This window comes from Sciurus carolinensis, chromosome 13 (assembly GCF_902686445.1).
Source record: "Sciurus carolinensis chromosome 13, mSciCar1.2, whole genome shotgun sequence".
NCBI classification, from domain to species: domain Eukaryota; kingdom Metazoa; phylum Chordata; class Mammalia; order Rodentia; family Sciuridae; genus Sciurus; species Sciurus carolinensis.
Window position 1 is genome coordinate 79,154,884 of NC_062225.1, and position 21,578 is coordinate 79,176,461.

Below are 21,578 nucleotides of genomic sequence, written 5' to 3' on the forward strand. Positions count from 1 at the left end.
AATATTTCTACCTCCATTGACCTTTTTGATTTGACAGTTCTTTGCATAGGCTTTTCCTATGTATTACTAAAGTGCTCTTCCCATTTGTATTTTCAAGAGACGTGCGTCAGCCACCGACTCTCAACAGAATGAAAAGCTGTTTACAAGATAATAATAATAATAATGTTCAAAATAAAATGAAGTGCTGATTTTTCTTACTTTAGTATATTTGTGAAACTCCATTTGGTTTAACTTGAAAGTGCAAATCTATAATTCTAATCTTTATTCCAAACAGATCATTCAATGTCCCAGCCTATTATGGTACAGAGAAGATCTGGACAGGGTTTTCATGGAAACAGTGAAGTAAATGCAATACTGTCTCCGCGATCAGAAAGTGGAGGCCTTGGCGTGAGCATGGTAGAATATGTATTAAGTTCTTCTCCTGCTGATAAATTGGATTCTCGTTTTAGGAAAGGAACTTTTGTAAGTATTTTCAATAAAGACATTTTTAATATTTGTTTGGTTATTTGGTTATATTTTATTTTTAAGTCTTATTTTTCCCTCCCTTTGTAGAGCTAAAGGAAATTTTAATAGCTGTTTGGACTCTTGTTTTTTTGTTTTAAACTTGTCCACTTCATGAAATACATGAAATGATAAAACCACTGGAAATATTTATAATCGTACCATTTTATAAAAATCAAATCACATTGATTTTAAAACATTTTGCAAAAATTAAAACATTTCTTGATATGAAAGTAACTAAATGAAATTGTCTATGCATTAAATATTTTAATCTTGTTTGTGGTGTTACTGCTTTTCTAGCACCGCTATAGTTAAGGTTGCCTTAGCCCTTCTGTTATAAATCACTAATTTGTACTCAAATTTTTGGCTTTCGCTAAAATAGTTGACTGCGAATTTAAAATAAGTGTCACTGCTTTCTCTTGTTTCCATGCACAGTAGTGTAGTTTTAGGTCACCAAATGGTGCTTTTTTGTGTGTTTTATTAAGTATTCAGAATCAAACAGATTCTTTTTCCTCAGGGCACTAGAGATGCTGAAACAGATGGACCTGAGAAAGGAGATCAAAAAGGCAAGGCTTCTCCATTTGAGGAGGACCAAAACAGAGATCTTAAACAAGGAGATGATGATGATTCTAAAATAAATGGCAGAAGTTTGCCAAATGGAATGGATGCCGATTGCAAAGATTTTAAGTAAGATTTTAACTTTTTTGAGAAGAAAAACTTATCTCTTTCTAAGGATTATTACAATTAGTTACTGTGACTGATTTAGACATTTTTCCAACTTGTTTATTTCCTTTGTATCTGGTGTTAATCTGGACAATTATTTTTTCATAAGGAAAATTAGTTAATGATTATGAATATTTAAAAAGAAATCTTTAAAACAGTACATTCTGTTGAAGGAGTAATATTAGAAGCTTCTGTTAATTTTCTGCTAATATCTAAATTTGAACTTTTTCCTCTTCTAGAATTTAGTGAGACTTGAGAGACTTAAAAGTTAGCTTTGAACTGGAGTTGGGGCTCAGTGGTAGAGCACTTGCCTAGCATTTGTGAGGCACTAGTTTTGATCCTCAACACTACATTTTATATATTTTGTGTGTGTGTGTGTAAAAGTTATGTCTATCTACAACTAAATATTTTTTAAAAAGTTAACTCTAAGCTCAGAATTCTTTAATACCTTTTAAATTTTCTCTCTCTCTGTCTCTTTTCCTTGTGCAAGATACTGGGGGTTGAACTCAGGGCCACCAGCATGCTAGGCAAGTGCTCTATCACTGAGCTACATCCCCACCCCTTTTTAAAATTTTGCTTTTGAGACAGGGATTTGCAAATTTACCAAGGCTGGCCTTGAACTTGTGATCCTCCTGCCTCAGACTTCCTACTAGCTGGGATTGTAGACATGTGCCACCATGTCCAGCTGTAGTTGTTTTTAGGCAATTAAATACTTTTTTAACCTCTGACACTAAATTAGACAATGTACATTTATATGTTAGGGAATTGCTACTTCGTACTGATTTCCTATACTTTTACACTGTAGTAATCAGATATTTTGGAGACTACCTGAAAATGAACTATTTCTTTGAGATCTCGTGAACCATGGAACCCTAGATAACAATTTAGGTACATGATGGTTTGCATTTATTGCCTTTAACTACCAAAGCAGAATAACATTGCTTCTTAAAAACAGTGGCGTTTCTATTTGTTCAGAGTGCAAAAAAAGCATCCAAAACCTCTAAATCTCTTTTGATGCAAAAGTTAATGCTGTTTGGTTTGTTCTAGAACCTTATGCATTCTGATTTTGCTCTTCCTGTTATCTGAGTTTTAGTAAACAGCATGCATTTAAAACTCAGTTGATTATAAACCCTTCAGATTATACATTTATAATTGAAGTGTTAATACACCACTAACTATAGCAAGAGCACCACTCATAGTACAATGATTTTTTTTGTGTCCTCTGCTTTTTGGTATTTGAGTTATTTTGTGTGAAAGTTTTTACTTTTCCTCTTAAGAATACTAGTACCAACTTTATAATCATTCAGATTTTATTTTAGATGTTTAAAATCATTAATTATTTTAAATACAATGTTAATCATTACTTGATAGTATAAAAAATGTTTCAAAAAACAACTGTGGCCAACATAAACACACTATATCAACATGTCATTAATCTATATGTTAAGTGATAAATCAACCTGTACATTACTGTAGTAGAACTGAAATGAATGAAAGACTCATAGGAAAATTTCTTTTGTTTTGTTTTTTAATTGACTGGTTTTAAACAAAATCCTTTCAGTTTTCTTTTTTCTTCCTGTATATTCCAAATGAATAAATGAACTTTGAAATTTTTCCTTGCAAGTTAGATATGACTAAAGAAGAAAGGAGTTTGAAATCTTCTAATGTTGCAAGGACAATGTTTTGTAAATAAAATGTATATTCAATTAAATATCTGAAAGAGTTCTTATAATCAGGTATTGGCTTTGCAAACTTCTCTGTGCATGCTAGCATATTTATGCCAATGTGGAGCACCTGACTTTAGGGACAGAGTTAAATAGACATAACAACTGGCATTAAAAACCAGGTAGAATACTTATTGCTATTAACTTAATATATTTATGTTTGAATATATTCGGAATGCATGGTACCTCAGGACAATAAATTTTCTTTTTTGTGAGGGAAAGGATTCTATATAAAATATTCATGAAGAAAATATAGACTGTAAATGAGGGTTAGAAAAAGGTAAGAATAGAATTGAGAATGTGAAGGGTGTTTATGCAAAAAGAGAAGCTGATGTTTGAAATTTGTTCCTAACAATGTTCAATTTCGTGGGAAAATTAAAGAGGTCATAGTGTAGTAGAGAAAGGTTTTGTATTTTTAAAAATTCTGTGTCACAAGGGTTTGAACCCAGGGTTTCTTTACCATTAAGCTGTCTCCAGTCTTTTTTTGAGACAGTCTGAGTTGCCCAGACTGACTTCAAACTTGGCAGTCCTCCTGCCAGAGTTGCTGGGGTTAATAGGTGTACACTACCATGCCCATCAAAAGATGTTTCTGTTTGTTTTTTAGTGTAGAATTGTGTTTTTCGTTCTGTGTATACTTAATTTTGGAGGGGAGATTATAGGGGTTGAACCCAAAGGATGCTTTGATACTGTACTACAGTCCTAGCCTTTTTTTTTAAATTTTGAGACAGGGTCTTGATAAATGTGCCCCTGTCTCTGCCTTAATTTTTTTTATTTTATGTGATGCTGAGGATTGAACCCAGTGCCTCATACATGATTAAGCAAACTCTCTACCACTGAACCATAACTGCAGTCCCCTGCCTTAATTTTTGATGCATAGCGTATACATTTGCATGTCTTTGTGATGATTTTAACTGAAACAATTTGGTACGATAGAGTTGGTCTCTATGGAACTATCATAGAGGACTTTCATAAATAGTTTATTATTGTTAGTTGGAATCACCAGGTCATCTATTTAGCTTTGATAAGGAAACGGACCTAAGAGATTAATGGTTTGCTCACCAATCATATTTAAAAGAGTCAGGAGTCAGCCTTTTTGTCTTTGGTTCCATTTTCTGTTGTCTAGCAGGTTTTACGGTCTTAAGTCATGAAGACCACAGTGATCTGTGGCCATTTTTTTTTTTTTTTCTCCCTAAAAATAATAGTAAGCAAGAGGTATGACAGAATTACATGCTGGTGGGCAGGAGAGCAGAATGATGGGTGGGTTTGATTTTTAATTTTCCCACATTTGCATAATAGTTTGATTTTCATACCTACCATTCATTTTGTCTATGATTTGAGACAAAGATTTCAAATTCTATTAGCCTAAATTATAATGCAAATAGTTTTTTTTTTTCTGAGTACATATTTATTTTTATTGTAAACAAATGGGATACATGTTGTTTCTCTGCAAATAGTTTTTTTTGTTTACCTGTAAAATTGAGTTGGTCATAATAATATTCAAATTGAGATTATTTAAAAATAAAATTATTAAAAATTATTTAAAAATTTTTTTTTAAAAACTACTAAAACCATTGTCACCTTTTTTGGGGGGGGGAGGGGGTACTGAGAATTGAACTCAGGGATGCTCTATGACTAAGCTACATCCCCAGCCCTTTTTACTGTTTGTTTGGTTTTTTTTTTTTTGAGGGGGGGCGGGGGTACCAGGATTAAACTTGGAGGCACTCAACCACTGAGCCGCATCTCCAGCCCTATTCTGTATTTTATTTGGATACAGAGTCTCACTGAGTTGCTTAGCACCTTGCTGTTTTTAGGCTGGTTTTGAACTCTCGATCCTCCTGTCTCTTGCCTCCCACATTGCTGGGATTACAGGTGTGTACCACTGCACCCAGTTCCCTTTTTATTTTTTGAGACAAGGTCTTACTAACTTGCTCACATTGACCTTAAACTTGTGCTTCTCCTGCCTCAACCTCCCAAATAGCTGGGATTATAGAAGATGTCACCATACTCAGCTGAAACCATGTCGCCTCTTAAGTAACATTAAATAGGGAAAAAAATGTGATAGAGTAGAATGTTAGTGACCCAGATTGCCTTGTTTGCTTTCTGTATTTTATAAACATTTTTTTCATTATTTTCATACTTTCCTTTTGACGTGTTTTTACTCATAATACTTTTTTTTTCAGTCGTACTCCTGGAAGTCGTCAAGCCTCTCCAACTGAAGTAGTTGAGCGCCTTGGCCCCAATACTAATCCCCAAGAAGGATTGGGTCCTCTTCCTAATCCTACAGCTAATAAGCCACTTGTTGAAGAATTTTCAAATCCTGAAACTCAGAATCTGGATGCCATGGAACAAGTTGGTCTGGATTCCTTACAGTTCGACTATCCTGGTAACCAGGTACCCATGGACTCTTCAGGAGCTACTGTAGGCCTCTTCGAGTACAATTCCCAGCAGCAGGTAAAGCATGCATCTTCTTTAAGAAAGTCTTCTTGACTATTTACTTGTGAATTCCAATGTAGTATGTGGCATTGATGTAAATGGTGGGATTTCTTAAAAATTTAATGTGTTACTGATTAAAATGTCCTTGTGTTTGAGTACTTCTAATAAGTGTTTAAAATGTTTTATTCACAGCATTCCAATTATAAGTGAAATGTTTTGACACTAATCTTTGTATTCAATATTTTTCCTGATAGCTCTTTCAGAGGACTAATGCATTAACAGTTCAGCAGTTAACTGCAGCTCAACAGCAGCAATATGCATTAGCAGCAGCTCAGCAGCCACATATCGGTGAGTCTGTAAATTATTTTTTTTATTTGACTCATTGTACACAAATGGGGCACAACTGTTGTTTCTCTGGTTGTCCAAAAAGTAGTCATACCATTTGTATAATCATACATGTACATAGGGTGATGATGTTTGTCTCATTCTATTATCTTTCCTTCCCCTAAATTGTCATTTTTGACTGTTAGAAAAATCATCTTGTCAAAAGTGATTAGAATCTTTGGGTTTTGGTTTTGGTTTTGGTTTTTTGGTTTTTTTTCATTTAACAATTGGTGCTATTTTGTTAACTTCTGTGAAACATCCTGGAATCCCATTGAGATCAACAACAACAGAATATATGGCAAGGGTATTGATTAGAGGAAGAATTAATTCTGGTTGGTTTTTTTTTTGGACAGTACCAAGGATTGAACCCAGGGTGCTCTACCACTGAGCTACATCCCCAGCCCTTTTTATTTACTTTTAATTGGAGACAGGGTCTCTCTAAGTTGCCTAGGACCTCCCTAAGTTGCTGAGGCTTCTGGGATTACAGATGCATACCATTATAACCAGCTTATTTTTAATTTTGAGACAGGATCTCACTAAGTTGTCTGTGCTGGCCTCAAACTTGTAATCTTCCTGCCTCAGACTCCCAAGTATCTGGAATTACCAGTGTGCACCCCTAGGCTCTGCTCTTATTATAATTTGCATCATTGGTTAAACAAAGATCTCAAGCTTAAAGTTGTCCGTGCACAAGTTTTTTCTGTTCTCCCCCCCCCCACCCCACAAGTGTGAAGGCTAGAGAGTTAAATGCCAGAAAATTCAAGTGTGGTTATTTCTATCCACTTTCCAGCCAAAATGTTCATTTAAAAAATTGTTTAAAAATAGGAATTCTAAGAAAATTTCTCAATATTTTCTTTCATTAAGTTATGTGATCTCTGACCTTTAGACTTTTGAATTATTTCTTTGTTATTGCTAGAGTTCAAGCTTGGTACATGTTATATTGTCTATATTGGAATTTGTTGTTGTTGCTGTTGTTGTTGTTCTCCCCACCCTCAACCAAGCACAAAGCTTTACTAATTATTAATACATGTAAATCTTAATAATATATATATAAATCTTGCTAGCAGTTGTTCTGTTATTTTTTTCCTCCACCCAGCTCTGTGATTCTGACACTTTCTGTAGTAAAATATGTGGAAAAATAAGCTGAGTGCCTTTTTTTTTTTTTTTTTTTTTTTTTTCTTTAACTTTTTTAATTTTGGGGGGGGTACTGGGGATTGAACTCAGGGACACTCAACTATTAAGCCACATTCGCAGTCCTTTTTTTTTTTTTTTTTTTTTTTTTTTAATTTAGAGACAGGGTCTCACCGAGTTGCTTAGTGTCTCACTTTTGCTGAGCCTGGCTTTGACCTCAGGATCCTCCTGTCTCAGCTTCCTGAGCCACTGGGATTACAGGTGTGCAGCACTACACCTGGCTTAACTTTTTATTTTTTTAACAGTTAAAGATTCATATGGAAGTTTCAAAGAGAGTGCAAAGATTCCTATGCCCCTTAATTCAGTTTCACTTAATAGCTACATCTTACAATTATAGTACAGTATCAAAACGAGTAATGTGTCATTGATATAGTATATAATTTTGTCATTTTATTACATGTGTAGATTTGTGGAAACATTTTGTCTGACTTTGACTAAACTTTATTTTCTAGTTAGAAAAGTTGTGAATACTCTGACATTAGAATCTATGGAAGGAAAGATAGTTCTATTGTTGGTTCTCTTCTCTTAGCTTTGTATTGTTCTGTATCAGTGCAGTAAGGTTTCCTAGGTCCCAGATTTCACTTTTGGTTTTAATCAAAGGTGTCCACATTGGTAGTTAAACCTTTAATAGCAACATCCACCTTGGCCCTGTTTTCTTTTGCTTTTTCCCCCCAATTCCTTTTATCCACGTTCTTAATCCCTTCTTCTCTCATTGTTAAAAATGTACTGATTCCTGTATGTTCATGCAACACAGTGTATATTACTTGAGGCTTTATAATGTGTTTTTTTTTTATTTTAAAAACATATTTTTCTTATTTGCCATGATAGGGTTTTTTTGTTTTGTTTTGTTTTTTAATATGAACTAAAGAATCAACTTATCTACTTACAGAAGATCAGGTTAAGTTTTTTAATTTACTTATGAAAAATTCATTAAGCATTCTTATCCAGGGTATAGTGTGTCTTTACTTTTATTCAAGGCTGCTTTAGTGTTCATGAGTGCTTTAAAGTTTGTTATACAAATTTGAATATTTATTGATAAATTTGTTCTTAATATTTTGTTTTACTATCAGATGACCTCCTTTCATTCATTAAACAGTAGTATGCATGAAAGATTTTGAATATCAACTATTAGATTTAATGGGTGATATTTTCTAAAATTGAATCATTCTTCCCTTAAAATAAAAATGACTTGTATATATTTGTCCTTTTAACATACTCTTTAAATTTCTAATATTTTATTTAGGATTTTTGCATCAGTATTGAAGTCACTTTAGTCTGTATTTTTTCAGTTTTTTCAAGTTTTTGTATCAGTATATCGCTTCATAAAAAGAATTTAGAGATATTCTATTTTTTAACATGGAGTATACTAAGTAATATTAGACTAACATGATCTTCAAAGATGTGACAGAAGAACTCTGAAACCACATAGATAATTCAAATAAATTTGAAATCTGGAATGAGATAAAATTATTCTAAGAAAGCATAGCTTATCTAAACTGACCCCACATTTTAGTCTTAGTTCCATAGTTTAATTTTTGACCATCAGTCATTTTCACCAGTTTGTTCAGTCATCTCTTGGCTGATCAATGACTCATTTAGCATTATCCAATAGAAATATAATATATGCCATATGTAGTTTAAAATTTTTTTAGTAGTCACATTTTAAAATGTGAAAATATATGAAATTAATTTGAGTTATTTGTTATTAATAGATTATTTTAACCCATTTTATCTACTGATTATCATTTCAAAAGATAATCAGTAGAAAACTTACTAATGAGAAATTTTACATTCTTCATATTAAGTGTTGGAAATTAGGTATGCATTTTCCTTCTTATAGGTCTAATCTCAAATTACACTAGTCACGCTTCAAATGCCCAGGGATTATATGGGCTAGTAACTACCACATTTGCCAGTGCAGCTCTGAAGATTACATCTAGGATGGGAGTTAATGAAACTTTCTATAAAGGGCCAAATAGTAACTATTTCAGCTTTGTAGGCAATATGGTTTCAGTCACAACTACTCCAGTGTTGTATTAGCATGAAAGTGGTCATAAGCGATTCATGAATGAGTATCATTTATTGTCACTGAAATTAGAATTTCATATACTTTCCTTGCTGTGAATTTTTTTCTCAACCATTTAAATATGTTCAAACTTTTCTTAGCTAATTTATTAAAGAAGGGGATAAAAAGGTTAACAGGCTAAACTTAACTAATAGAGTGGACCAAAAGAAGATAACAAATGCAATATATTTTTTAAAATAGACATTGACACTCAACTCATCTGCTTGTGAGCTCAAAGAAAAAGACAGGTTTTGTAGGTAGTTGGGAATTTCTATGACATAGGAAAACTGATAGCAGTAATTGGCAATAAAGTCTGTGAGGGCCTACAAGAGAAATTAATTACCAGGATTGGAGTTTGAGTTATGCTAATTATATAAATCAAGATTTCCAGACTACTAATAGAAGACTTGATTTGAAGGTTGGACCCTGTAGAATATAGTTGAGACTATCATACCAAATTGTGGACAGGTAAATGCAGGAAAAATTCATAGAAGATAGTGTTTCAAACAAAATGATAGTACAAATAAGGAAGGTCAGCTAGAACAGTCTAGCAAAAGAGTTTACACTCAAGATACAGAAATAAAGGGACTTTTAAGTTTTAAAAAGAACTTTGAAACCATTCAGAACTTTAAGAAATACAAGCCTTAAGTCGTCAAACATCCTTAAGAGGTCTTCAGATCAGAAAATGTTGCAAAAATGAACCATTTCTGGATCTTAGAAATAAAAATCATTGAAAAAATAGTTCCATGTGGACAGCATAACTGTCCACATGGCTATTATTATTTAGGACAAAATGAACTAGGAAATAAAACTTAGAAAATCTTCCAGAACACTGAAAACAGTGCATAGTAATAAGGACATTAGAAATAAAAAAACTATAGAGTGAAATAGGAAGTAACTGAAGATACATAAGACATTTGTAAAGAAAACTGTAAACTTGTCTTGAACTCTTGAGTAAATGGAGACACATGCTTTTTGGGTAAAAGTCAACATCAACATTGTAAAAAATGTCACTTCTCCTGAAACTGATGTGCAGATTTAATGTACTCTTGATCAGAATTCCAACAGGGTTTTGTTTGTTTGAAACTTAAAAATTTGTTTTTAGTGTCAGATAATTAATGGAAAACTAAAATTCAGGAGGGGGACTTGCTCATTGTAAAAGTGATTAAAACAATATGGTATTGGCCTGGGAATATACAAGTAGATCAGTGAACAAAACCAATCTTAATTTTGTGTGTATGTATTGGTGTGAGTGTGGGTGTTTGTGTGATAGAGTGATGGCATGAATTTTAATCTGAATTGACATTTCAAATCAATTTTTAAAAGAATGTTTATTTGGAAAATAGCTTGGTAGGATAATTGGGTTTTATTCCTTTTGGATTGGAAATTTAAATGAGAAAAAAAGTATAAAAAAGGTTGATAATTTTGCCTTATTGAGAGCCAAAAAACCATAAATTAAAACAAAATAGTTGCTGCTTTTTTTTTTTTTTCTTTCTTTCTTTTTTTTTTTTTTTTTTTCTTTTTAGTGTTTTGCTTTACCTATCAGGTTGGAAATTGCTTAAAAAGTTTGATTGGTCTTATTTTGGCAAGAAGGTGAGTGGCATCCTTCAATACTCTTGATAGGAATGTAAATTGGTACAACTTTACTGGAGGACAATCTGGAAATGGAAATCAAGAATTTAATTATTTTGGCCCATTTAAATGTGTTTTCATAAGACTAATATATAGAGACCTGTGTAGTTTTGAAAAAACATTTTTTGTAGTAAGAGATTATGAACTATCAAAATGTAATTTTAGTGTAGTAGACTGATTAAATTATGTTCCTTCTGTACAATAGAATGAGTATTATGTGGCCTTTAAAAAGAATGAGCTATGTGTCTGTGTCTTAAAGATCTATGATTAATTGGTAAGTAGGAAAAGCATATTAAAATATTAGGACTAGAATATCAAATGCATGAGTACATATGCATTTAAAAATTGAGAAGGGTATAAGCCAATTGTTTCTACTTGATAGATTCTAGTAGTAATTTGAATGTTAAGAGTGTTTTTCATGATAAATCATAAAATACATTTTTTCTTTTTTTTTTTTTTTTTGGGTGCTGGGGATCGAACCCAGGGCCTTGTGCTTATAAGGCAAGCACTCTACCAACTGAGCTATTTCCCCAGCCCCCATAAAATACATTTTTCAAACAAGTATGACCTAGGTTTTAGATTTTTTTTTTTTTTTAGTGGCATACAAATGTGAATACTAATACAGTATTTTCTATTCTTATGATAAGTAAATTCTTGATAGATGAGAATCTTGAAACCTTTGTCCTAGGGCATAGTTAAGAATATGATGGACCAAATGATGTTAAGTAGAAGAGGATTTTACTGAGCCCACGCTATAATTTTAATTCCTTTATAAAATAGCATATTTTGAAAATGTCTATTTGTGCTTGTGCATGAAATCACTATTGTGGGTCGTGGCCTATATTTTTTAAAAAATCAAATGATGTGAAAAGTAATAAGTGCTGCACAATATAGAGTTCATTGAAATTTCAAAGGGTAATTTTGTGGGTGTTGGGAATTGAACCTTGGGCCTTGCATGTGTTAGGCAAGCAAGCACTTTACCACTGAGTCACATCTTTAGTCCAGTAAAAATTTTTTTCTACTGAACTTGTTTGTGTCATTATTCTGTATGTGTAAGTTGATCTGAAGTATATTTCATATTGTGAATCAGAGTCAAACACTGAAAGCTAATATGATACAATTTTAAAATAGTTTCAGAGTCTTGATTTTTAAGGCCTAGATAAGATATATTTTACATTTTCCTTTGTGTAAAATCAGTGTACAGTCATCTTCTTATACCCTTATCCCCCTCCCCATCATCTTTTAAACTTGAACCTTGCTGAACTCCTTTAACTTTAAATTCAGTAGTAGTTTCTCTTTCAATCTTTAGTGAGTGATACTATGACCTAGGAATTTAACACAAGGAAGGAGGATTATTAGATATATCCTGACAATGCACTCTATCCATCAATAAAAGTCAGTTAGCAATTAGAAAACAGTATAGTAAGTGATAGGAATGTAGAAAGAAAGGATATCAGATTTGGGAAGGGATCAATGGAGATGAATGAGCTATAAAGTAAAATGAAATAAAACTGGTGTTATAACCAGAATGAAGTCTCAGAAATTTCCTGGTTCATACTAAGTGGTTTAGACTGCCCTCAAGTTAAAAGGAAGAATTTAAAGTGTCCTTAAGTTCACTTCTACATTTAGTAAAGGGGAAGAAAAAATTTTGAATGTACACGTGTAGTACTTCTTATTCCAAGGAGTGGAATTAATTCTCAACAAAATGGTCCAGAGTAACTGGTGGTATACCTGTTTCTTAAATGAAAAACTTTAGAATCAGTTACTGTTACATACTCAGGGTCACATAGTAAAAAATTAAACCACTATAATGGTTTGCTTCCCCATCTCAGATTCAAAATAGAAGTGTTTTTACTTAATGAAGAAAATATACTTTGCATTTTTATTCATTGTTTTTCCTCCTTTTAAATGTAGCTGGTGTATTCTCAGCAGGCCTTGCTCCAGCTGCATTTGTGCCAAATCCATATATTATTAGTGCTGCTCCTCCAGGGACTGATCCATATACTGCAGCAGGATTGGCTGCAGCAGCAACATTAGCAGGTAATTTATTGTTTATCTTTGTTGTTTGTTATGGATTTATTTTAATTTTGGTTTAAGCTTTATTTTTATCTCTGGGCAATTTGAAATTCCAAAAAAAAAATCCTAAAACATCCAGAATGAATTGAAGTTTTCAGGGAGTTAGTTTATTTTTATTCATCTTTAATGTCATGGAAAGTCCTAAGCAGTAACTTTTTTTTCTTCCCTATATGTAGTTGTTTTGCATTTTCATTTTGTAATTTTAGAACCCTTGCATTGTCAATTGTGCATTTCCATTTTAATACCTATGGAGGCAATGGAAAGTATTGTTACTTTTCAAAAAATAATTGGAGGTAGGTAGTGTGAATATCTGGGTCAGGGATAATATAAAATCTTCAGCAGTCTCAACAATACATATCTAAAAGTTTCTTGGGTAATGTTAAAATGTACAAGCAAGCTGGAACAAAAAGGTAGGGTAGAACTGGGCTCTGTGGCACACGCCTGTAATTCCAATAACTTAACCAGAACCCTGTCTTAATATTTAAAAAAAAAAAATTATAGGTTGGGGGTGTTGCTCAATGATAAAGTGCCTCTGGGTTCAGTTCCCAGTACCAGAAGGGGGAAAAAAGGATAGGGTAGAGTTGAAAAGAACTTCCTGAAAATTGTCAAAGCCCAAGATTACCCCTCAATCTGACATGAAAACCAATGTATTTGTTGCTTGTTTGAGTGAGGAAGAGTTGTGGGGTGGTCAGACACAGTATTAGTGAGCACTGTTTGCTGATTTTAGGTAAGGTTGTTGGAAAAATTTTGTTGTAAGTTGAATTGACTACAGAGACAAATGACTTAGGCACGGTTTATGTTGTTTATAGAGGCAAGAATGGGTTTCTGTTGGCCTTAAAAATGTGTTGGCTGGTGTGAGTCTGCTATGGACTGAATTCCAAAACTTGAGGCTGTGACTGATTTTTTTTTTTTTTTTTTTTTTTTTTTTTTTTACTTTCAAAGATCATCTCCAAAGTGATTATCACTTATTGATTAGACATTTTTAATACACTACTGGTATTTATTCATTGTCACGGCTGTTGAACAGTCTATCATACCTGGGAAGTTGGACTTTCAAACTCAAGATCTTTTTTAAAAAGTGAGAGAAAAATATTAATTTCAAAATATTGCTTGATACCTTAACTAGTAGATAAAACTAACCTCTCATAGTGACTTTTGGTGTAGAAGTACACCATGTGACTCAATGATGTGAGCTTTTCTGGTGCTGTTTAACTGAATGTTGGTACATAAGGTGCTGGCATAATACACAGAGAACCATTTACCCATGGGACTGAAAGCAACAACTTTAAAAGGTCATTTAGTTTGGAAATAGGCATACTACACATTCTGAACCCAGGCTTTCTAGCACCAGTGCTGTACAGTAGAAATGCAGTGTGCACCAGAAAATGAACCTCACAATTTTTAGTAGTCACAATATAAAAGTAAAGAACAGGTGAAATTTATCTCAATAATATATTTGAGTTAGCCCAACATAATCAAAATATACTTCAGCATATAATGAATATTTTTTTAATACTAGGGGTTTTTTTCATGCTGTCTTCATGCACATCTCATTTTGCTCTTTCCTACCTTTATATTGTTTGTTAGCCACAAGTGGCTTCTAGCCATGTTGGAGAGTGAGGTTCTAGGTAGATATTTGGCTCTACTGTTTTTACATGTATACTTTTTTTTTTTCTTAGGAGTTTGGGGACTTTTCAAACTTTATCTTTTTAATCTTTAGTACTCCTCACTATAACTCGTGTTTAACTTGTTGTCTTTAGAAATACTTTTTGCATTAAGTTGACAATTTTTTTTCATTTTAGTTATTTGGTCAGTAATACTTGGCTTTATTTTCTTCTATAACAAAGGGAAACTGAGAGCTTGACTTTTTAAAATGTACAAAACAAGTGTTCTAAATTTTGACAGATGAAATTTTAGAACATTTGTTATAAATTAGAAATCATGACGTTTTATTCACTACTTCAGTGGTGGCCCTTATTGTGCATATAATTAATTCTGTTTACTCTTCAAGAACCAAATATCTTGAACAAGGTTAAGTAGAACAGGAACAATTCCTTTTGTATTTTCTAATTTGCTTTCTTACCTGTTTTTCTCTGAGCTTTTATCTAGTACTTTGTCTTGACTTACTAGTCTCATTTTTCTAATCACATAAATAGGTATGTGTCATTTGTTTTCACATAATTCTCTATTGGTTTGTGAGAATTGTGACTAATTCTTTTTCAAATAAGAATATTTTTAAATTGAATGCTTGCAGTTCAGACACTTTCGTAGCAAGCTTGTTATCCAAATATTTCCTAGTTTTATGTTATAGTTGGAAGAGCAGAAGAGGGGAAAAATGTAATTCATTTCACTTGTCAGAAAGTATTCTTTTTTAGAGAAGTGATGAATTGGCCTTTAGAAATCCTAACAATTTTTGCTGTCTAATATTCACTGAATAAATTATCTGTGTTCATCTGTTATCAGGCCATATATTGGCAGTCAGAACATGTTGAATATAAGACTTAAGAGTCCTGTCAGTTTATTGGTAGTATTTAGCTTTGCTTCACATATCTCCATTAAAACTATGTATGTCATTCTTGAACACTTTTTTCTCTTTCAATAATCTGAACCTGAATAATATTTTCTTCTTAATATAATCAGAAAAAGTAGAAAGGGTATAGCTGATGTAAGTGGATAGAAGAGTCTAAGGACATGCTCTGCTCTTAAGTCTTACACCTTATAATCCAATGGTAATATAAAATCTAGTTGTTGGGTTTTTTTGGTGTTTTGTTTTGTTTTGTTGGATGGGGTTTAGGTCCAGCTGTGGTTCCACCTCAGTATTATGGTGTTCCATGGGGGGTGTATCCAGCCAACTTATTTCAGCAACAAGCTGCAGCTGCAGCAAACAATACAGCCAATCAGCAAGCAGCCTCACAAGCTCAGCCTGGACAGCAACAGGTAGGCCTTCCTTCATTAAATAATATCTGAGAATTCTTCAGTGTTAAAAGATATTTGCTCTCTCTTTTTCCTCTATGAAACACAGTAGCTGGCATATAGTTGGTATACAACTATTTATTGCATATTTTTTCTGATCATTATTATGTGAATTCAAAGAGTTGACTATATTCCGTTGGTTATTCTTAAAAATCTCTAGCAATTTTTAATTTGCTTTAATCACTGTAAAGTGTGGTAATAATCATCCTTTTATTTTTCTTCAGGCATTTAAATTACAAGTTTGAATATTAGTATGTTTCCAATATAAAATTAGATTATTAGGTATATTATTTTTCCCCACCATACTGGGGATCAAACCCATGGGTTCTCTACCACTCCATCCCTAGCCCTTTTTATTGTGAGATAGTTTTGCTAAGTGTCACTACTGGCCTCATATTGCTGTCTTTCTGCCTCATCCTCCCAAGTAAGCATACTTTATATTTTTAAACAAAAAAAGATAAAATAATTTACTAAAGTTTACCTTTAATTTCTTAAAACCAAAAGAGTTTATCTTGAGATTATTTTTTATTTCAACCCCTTTCTCAGAACCATCCTGATAAATGCACACACACTTTGATAAATACTAAAATTCTGGCTGTCAGCATTCATCATATTTACCAACAAAGTAACCTAATACAATGGTGTTGCTTACTTGGCTGTTAAATTTTATTCTGAATTATCTTTACTATATTTTAATACTGTATAGATGCTCTGCTGGGATAGTCCTTGGATATCATATCACAGCATTATTTAATACATTATTTTTTAACCTGTTATTGTTTAACATACCTGTGTATTGCTGACTTATGTAGGTGAATTTATAATGAATCCACCCTGTCCTGAATTGTTTGTGAACTTCATGGTTAAGGTCATCATGGTTGTGTATCAGCACTACAACAGCTATGTGCAGTGTAAAGTAGTAAAACTTGACCAGCCTTAAGAACTTTTCGTCTCGTCTTAATATTGTCTTGGTGGGGTTTTTTTTTGTTTGTTTTTGGTTTTCACTAAGGTTTTGTGTTAAAAAGCAGCAGTTAAGTCACTTTTTTTGGATTCTGAATTCTGGAAACTTGGTTTGATTTGAATTTTTTACTCTATATCAAATCTCATAACAGATGAAAATCAGAATTACTTCCTTTAAACTTCCTGTGTTTCAACCTTAGAAAATAATTTTAATTTTTTTTTTTTTTTAGTCTTCCTTGAATTCATTTTCAGTTCTCCCCACTCAGATCTCTCTCTCTCTCTCTCTCTCTCTCTCTCTCGCTTTCGCTCTCTCTCCTTGGTAAGAGCATAGATATTAGACATAATTTTTACCCTAAGCCCTTCTAGAACCTCCATCTTGTTTGTTCTATTGAGTTATTGTTATAGTTGTCAAGAGCCAGTGATGTTTTTGATTTGAAGTATTTTGTAATTTTTCATGCTAAATCTATATTTCATTATATGAAATGTATTCAGCGACTATCCAAAGTCTACTTGTAGTATATATATAATTGTTGTGAATTGTTATTATATGATAGTGCTTTTAAGAAATCCATCTGTCCTTTGTAGGTTCTTCGTGCTGGAGCAGGTCAGCGTCCTCTTACTCCCAATCAGGGTCAACAAGGGCAGCAAGCAGAATCACTTGCAGCAGCTGCAAATCCAACTTTGGCATTTGGTCAGGGTCTTGCTACAGGCATGCCAGGTATATAATTGATTAATTGTAGTTTTTTGTTTTTGTTTTTTTTCAGGGGGTGCTGGGAGTTTGTAGAAAAATGAATAGATTTAAAATGTTACTTATAGTCTCTCCATACTTTTTCTTTTTAACATGAACCATAGCATCTTTCCATCTGAAGCTAGCCCAGAATTTTCAGTATAATGCTTAGAAATTAAAACCAGTTGATTAGAGTTGTCATATAAGACAAAAACCTATTTGCCATTCCTGCCTCCTAAGAATAGTCATTTGGTTAGTCAATATCGAGAAGTTTGCAACTAATATTTCTAATTTGAACATTGTTCAATCATGTTTAACCTGTTTATAGCATTTTAAATTACTGTTACTTATAATCTAATAGTGACATTGTCTCTAATATGTCTGTGAAAACCTAGTGTATAGGAAATTGCAGTATAAAATTTCTATTGCCACTCTACAACTTTTAGAAAAGGGCAATAAGAGTGGGTGGGGTTTTTTTGTTTTGTTTTTGGTGAAACTAGATAGAAAATTACTATAATGGAGGAAGGAAAATGTTTTCTTAAGACAGAAAATCATAATCAGGACTTGCTTTGTTTTGACTGTGGTTAATTTTGGGGGGGTTATGCTGGGGATTGTACCCATTGTTTTATTTGGGGGGTTTTGTTTGTTTGTTTGAGTTGCTACAGGTTAGGGACTCATTCACTCCAATTAAAGTATACCCCCAACCAATTGTTGAGTTATAAAAGTGAAATTTAAAGGCTACATTTGAGTATCAGTAAGTATGCTAGTTTTCACTTTTGACATAATGAGTGGTTACTTCTTCATTATATGGATTACTTTTTAATGAAATTCAAATGCCAATTTCCAGTAATTGTAAGGTGGTGACATTTTCTATTCTGATCATTTGGAAAATGTGTTCAATGTATTGGAAAAAATCTTTTCTAACATATCAAAGGTTTCTTTTATGTATTGTGGATACATACTTCTATGTTATTTTAAGTATTTATATGTTAATTTGCATTCATTCTATTATCTCTGTAATTCTAAGGTCTGAGTTTATCATCTCATCTAGTTCTCTAGATGAATGATGGTTTCATACTTTTGTCCCTGAAGGTACCAGTGATAGTAGAGTAAACTAGGGGGCATTCTCGTTTTTTCTTCTTTTACGATAGCTATATGTTTCCTTCCTAAGAAGCTACTGTTTTAGAGCCGTTGCAGATTAGAAACTTTGGCAAAAGCAACCTCTTGCGAAGTGAACTGTGAAGATGAAATTATTATAGGTATCTGGATTCAGGACTTAAAAGAAGTGAGTTGGGAGTTTTTGAGAGCTGCTAAAACTAAGACTACTGTGGTTCTTCTTAGGTTTTAGCTGCAGGTAGACCAGGGAAAGGAGTCATGGAGAATAGTAGTGCTTCCTGCCTAACTAGGTTCTCAATGGATACTGGAATTCAGACCATGATTCTGTCTCTATATTTGCTGCTGCCTGTAACTATTACTAGTCGGTAAAGGTTCTTGATGCTGGTCATATTACTCATTTCTTCCTTTATTTCTTTTATTTTTATGTAGTGCTGAGGATTAAACCCAGTGCCTCACACATGCTAGGCAAGCTCTGTACCACTGAGCTACAATCCCAACCCTATTCATTCCTTATAAATGTCTTCGTTATTTTTCTTTATATTCAGCTGATAATCTTATTTCTTACTAAAAATATCAAAGTATTTTTCTATTAAATTTTATGAACTTTGATCTTAGAATTTATTTTTATATTCACTTTTATTCTTTCTATTCTATGAGAAACCTCTTTATGGTTACTTTTCTTTTGGTGATGTGGGAATCAAACCCAGAGCCTCATTCATGCTGGGCAAAAACTACCACTGAGCTATATTCTCAGCCTCTGCTTTGTTTTGTTTTGTTTTGTTCCACAGAGAACTCTGTTACTAATTCTGGAAGAAAAGAGTCTTCTATACTATTTGTCTGAAAACAGTTGTATCTTTTTAAAGTGGCATTAAAAGTTGGTAAAACTTGTCTTTACGGTAAATTATTTTACTTATTAACCTTTTGGGCTACCACATTTAGCCCTTTTAGAAATAAGAATATAAAAATTTGTCTCCTAAGGAGCCTTACTAGAATTAGTATTTGTATGTTTCAGTGACTTGTGGACTGGTCACATGATTCCCTTGCTCAAAATCTATCTTTAATGCCTTCTGTGTTTTCATTCTGAATGAAATAACTCCAACTTTCCATATTCAACTAGTTACACAGTTATAAAGTTAATGTGCTATATTAAAAATAGCTCACTTGAGAAAATTGATATTCCTTCAAGTCTTATTCTTAACTCTTCTACCTCCTATCTTTTGTATTCATCTTTCACATTCCTAATCATTGTCTTCTCTTTCTTCTTGATTCTTTGTGCTATCTGAACTATCCCTCTTTAATCTCTCCTTCCCTTTCCCTACTACACATACATTCACTTAACCCACAAACTTTCTTAGTAACAAAAGGATAATAGAGTGGATATTAGAAACTTTTGAATTGAACTATAATAAATTACAGTAAAAATGTAAACTTGTGGAGTGCAACTAAAACAACATAGAAGGGGAATATGTAGACTTAAAGCATATGTCAGACTAGGAATTAATGAGCTGTGTATTCATTAGAAAACTAAAAAGATAATAAAGCCAAAGAAGGTAAGGAAGCACATAATAAAGATAGATGCTGATGTCAGTGACATAGAAGCACACATAAAATCAAAAGGATCGATTTTCTCAAAAGTTTTTCTTTGAAAAGACAAATAGAGTTATAAGCCTCTGAATGGCTCATCAAAAAAATGGGCTTGGGATTTAGCTCAGTTGTGGAGTGTTTGCCTAGCCTGTACAGGGTCCTGGGTTCAATTCTCAGCACTGGGGCAGTGGGCGAAAGGGGGGCAAAAGCCATAAGTAACTAGTATCAGGAAAATTAAATAATCATGAGAAGCTATTAGGCAGAATCTCATGTTAATAAATTACAAAATGTAGACTGGACAAAATGCCTGTGTTGTCCATCTCTACTATATAGTAAATAGCTCCATTCTTTTAAAACTTAGGCTAAAATTAGGAATAACCCTTCAGTCCTTTTTTCCTAACACTGCGTATCTAGTCTCAACAAATAACTAACTGCTGGGTCTCACAATTCTTCCCCCTCTTCTTCTCTAACCTGGTCACCATTACATCTCTCACCTGGATTAGCTTTCTGTCTAGGTTCCCGTATTTCATCTTGTCCCCTGATGAGTCATTTTGATTATTTCCCTTCTGTCACTCTGTTTCAGCCATAGTGGCTTATTTTCTATCTCCTCCATTTGGAGAGCTCTTTGTATAGCCATCTGCTCGGATTTTTCCTCATAAGTTGTTTTGTTATAGAGGTTCTTCTTTACTCCTAGTTTAAAATTATCATCACTTTTATCACTACTCAGTACTTCCTTTCCACTCTCCCTATCTGATTTTTCTCTTTCTAATACTTAACATATTCAGACTTATTTTTTGTTCTTTTGTCTGTTTGCAGTAGAAAATAATCTCAAGAGTAAAGATACTTCTTTTTCTTGTTCCTTGCTATATTCTCATTCTCAGAAGACTGCCTGGCATTTGGTAGCTCCTTGATACATATTTTCAAGTGGATGGATGTAAAAACAATAAATTAAGCTAAGTTAGGAATGGAGAGGGAAAGAAAACATAAGTGAGGAAACAATACACCAAAGCCCTGTGGTAAGAGGAAATAAAGTGCCTTTGAGGAGTTTGAAACCTCCTTATTCCCAGAGTGTAAAAATGTATAGAAGTGCCAGGTGAAACTAGAAAAGACCAAGGTACCAGCAGATCACATTGTGGGTTGAATTCAGAATTTTGGTTTTCATTTTAAACTCATTGAAAGGTTTTGAACATGGGTGTGATATTAAAGGATCATTCTGGAGGTTCCTCAGAAGATTAGGCATGAAACTACCAGCTATACCACTCCTCGGTATTGATCCTAAAAATGAAAGGTATCAGATTACAGCAATATATGTATACCATGTTCATAGCAGCACAATTCACAATAACCAAACTATAGAGTCAGCCTGGGTATCCATCAACAAGTAAATGGATAAAGAAAATGTGATGTATATATACACAGTGGAGTTCACTTCAGCCATAAAGAAATATGAAATTTTCATTTGCAGGAAAATGGATAGAACTGGAGAACGTTA

General features: G+C 33.1%; 1 protein-coding gene and 1 non-coding gene across 7 annotated transcripts in view; one reads left to right on the top strand and one right to left on the bottom strand.

Moving 5' to 3' along the window:
- Nucleotides 1-21,578, top strand: part of Pum2 (pumilio RNA binding family member 2) — an 84,624-nt gene that overhangs the window by 30,875 nt on the left and 32,171 nt on the right. For all 6 annotated transcript variants that reach the window (XM_047522235.1, XM_047522236.1, XM_047522240.1 and 3 more), the window contains 7 exons: nt 275-462; nt 1,019-1,188; nt 5,129-5,399; nt 5,636-5,729; nt 12,565-12,690; nt 15,521-15,663; nt 17,245-17,377. In XM_047522235.1, coding sequence (XP_047378191.1) covers nt 275-462; nt 1,019-1,188; nt 5,129-5,399; nt 5,636-5,729; nt 12,565-12,690; nt 15,521-15,663; nt 17,245-17,377 — 1,125 coding nt within the window. The remainder of the gene's footprint in view (nt 1-274; nt 463-1,018; nt 1,189-5,128; nt 5,400-5,635; nt 5,730-12,564; nt 12,691-15,520; nt 15,664-17,244; nt 17,378-21,578) is intronic.
- Nucleotides 11,111-11,183, bottom strand: Trnai-uau (transfer RNA isoleucine (anticodon UAU)). Its single transcript has one exon. It is a non-coding gene; the product is annotated as a tRNA-Ile (tRNA).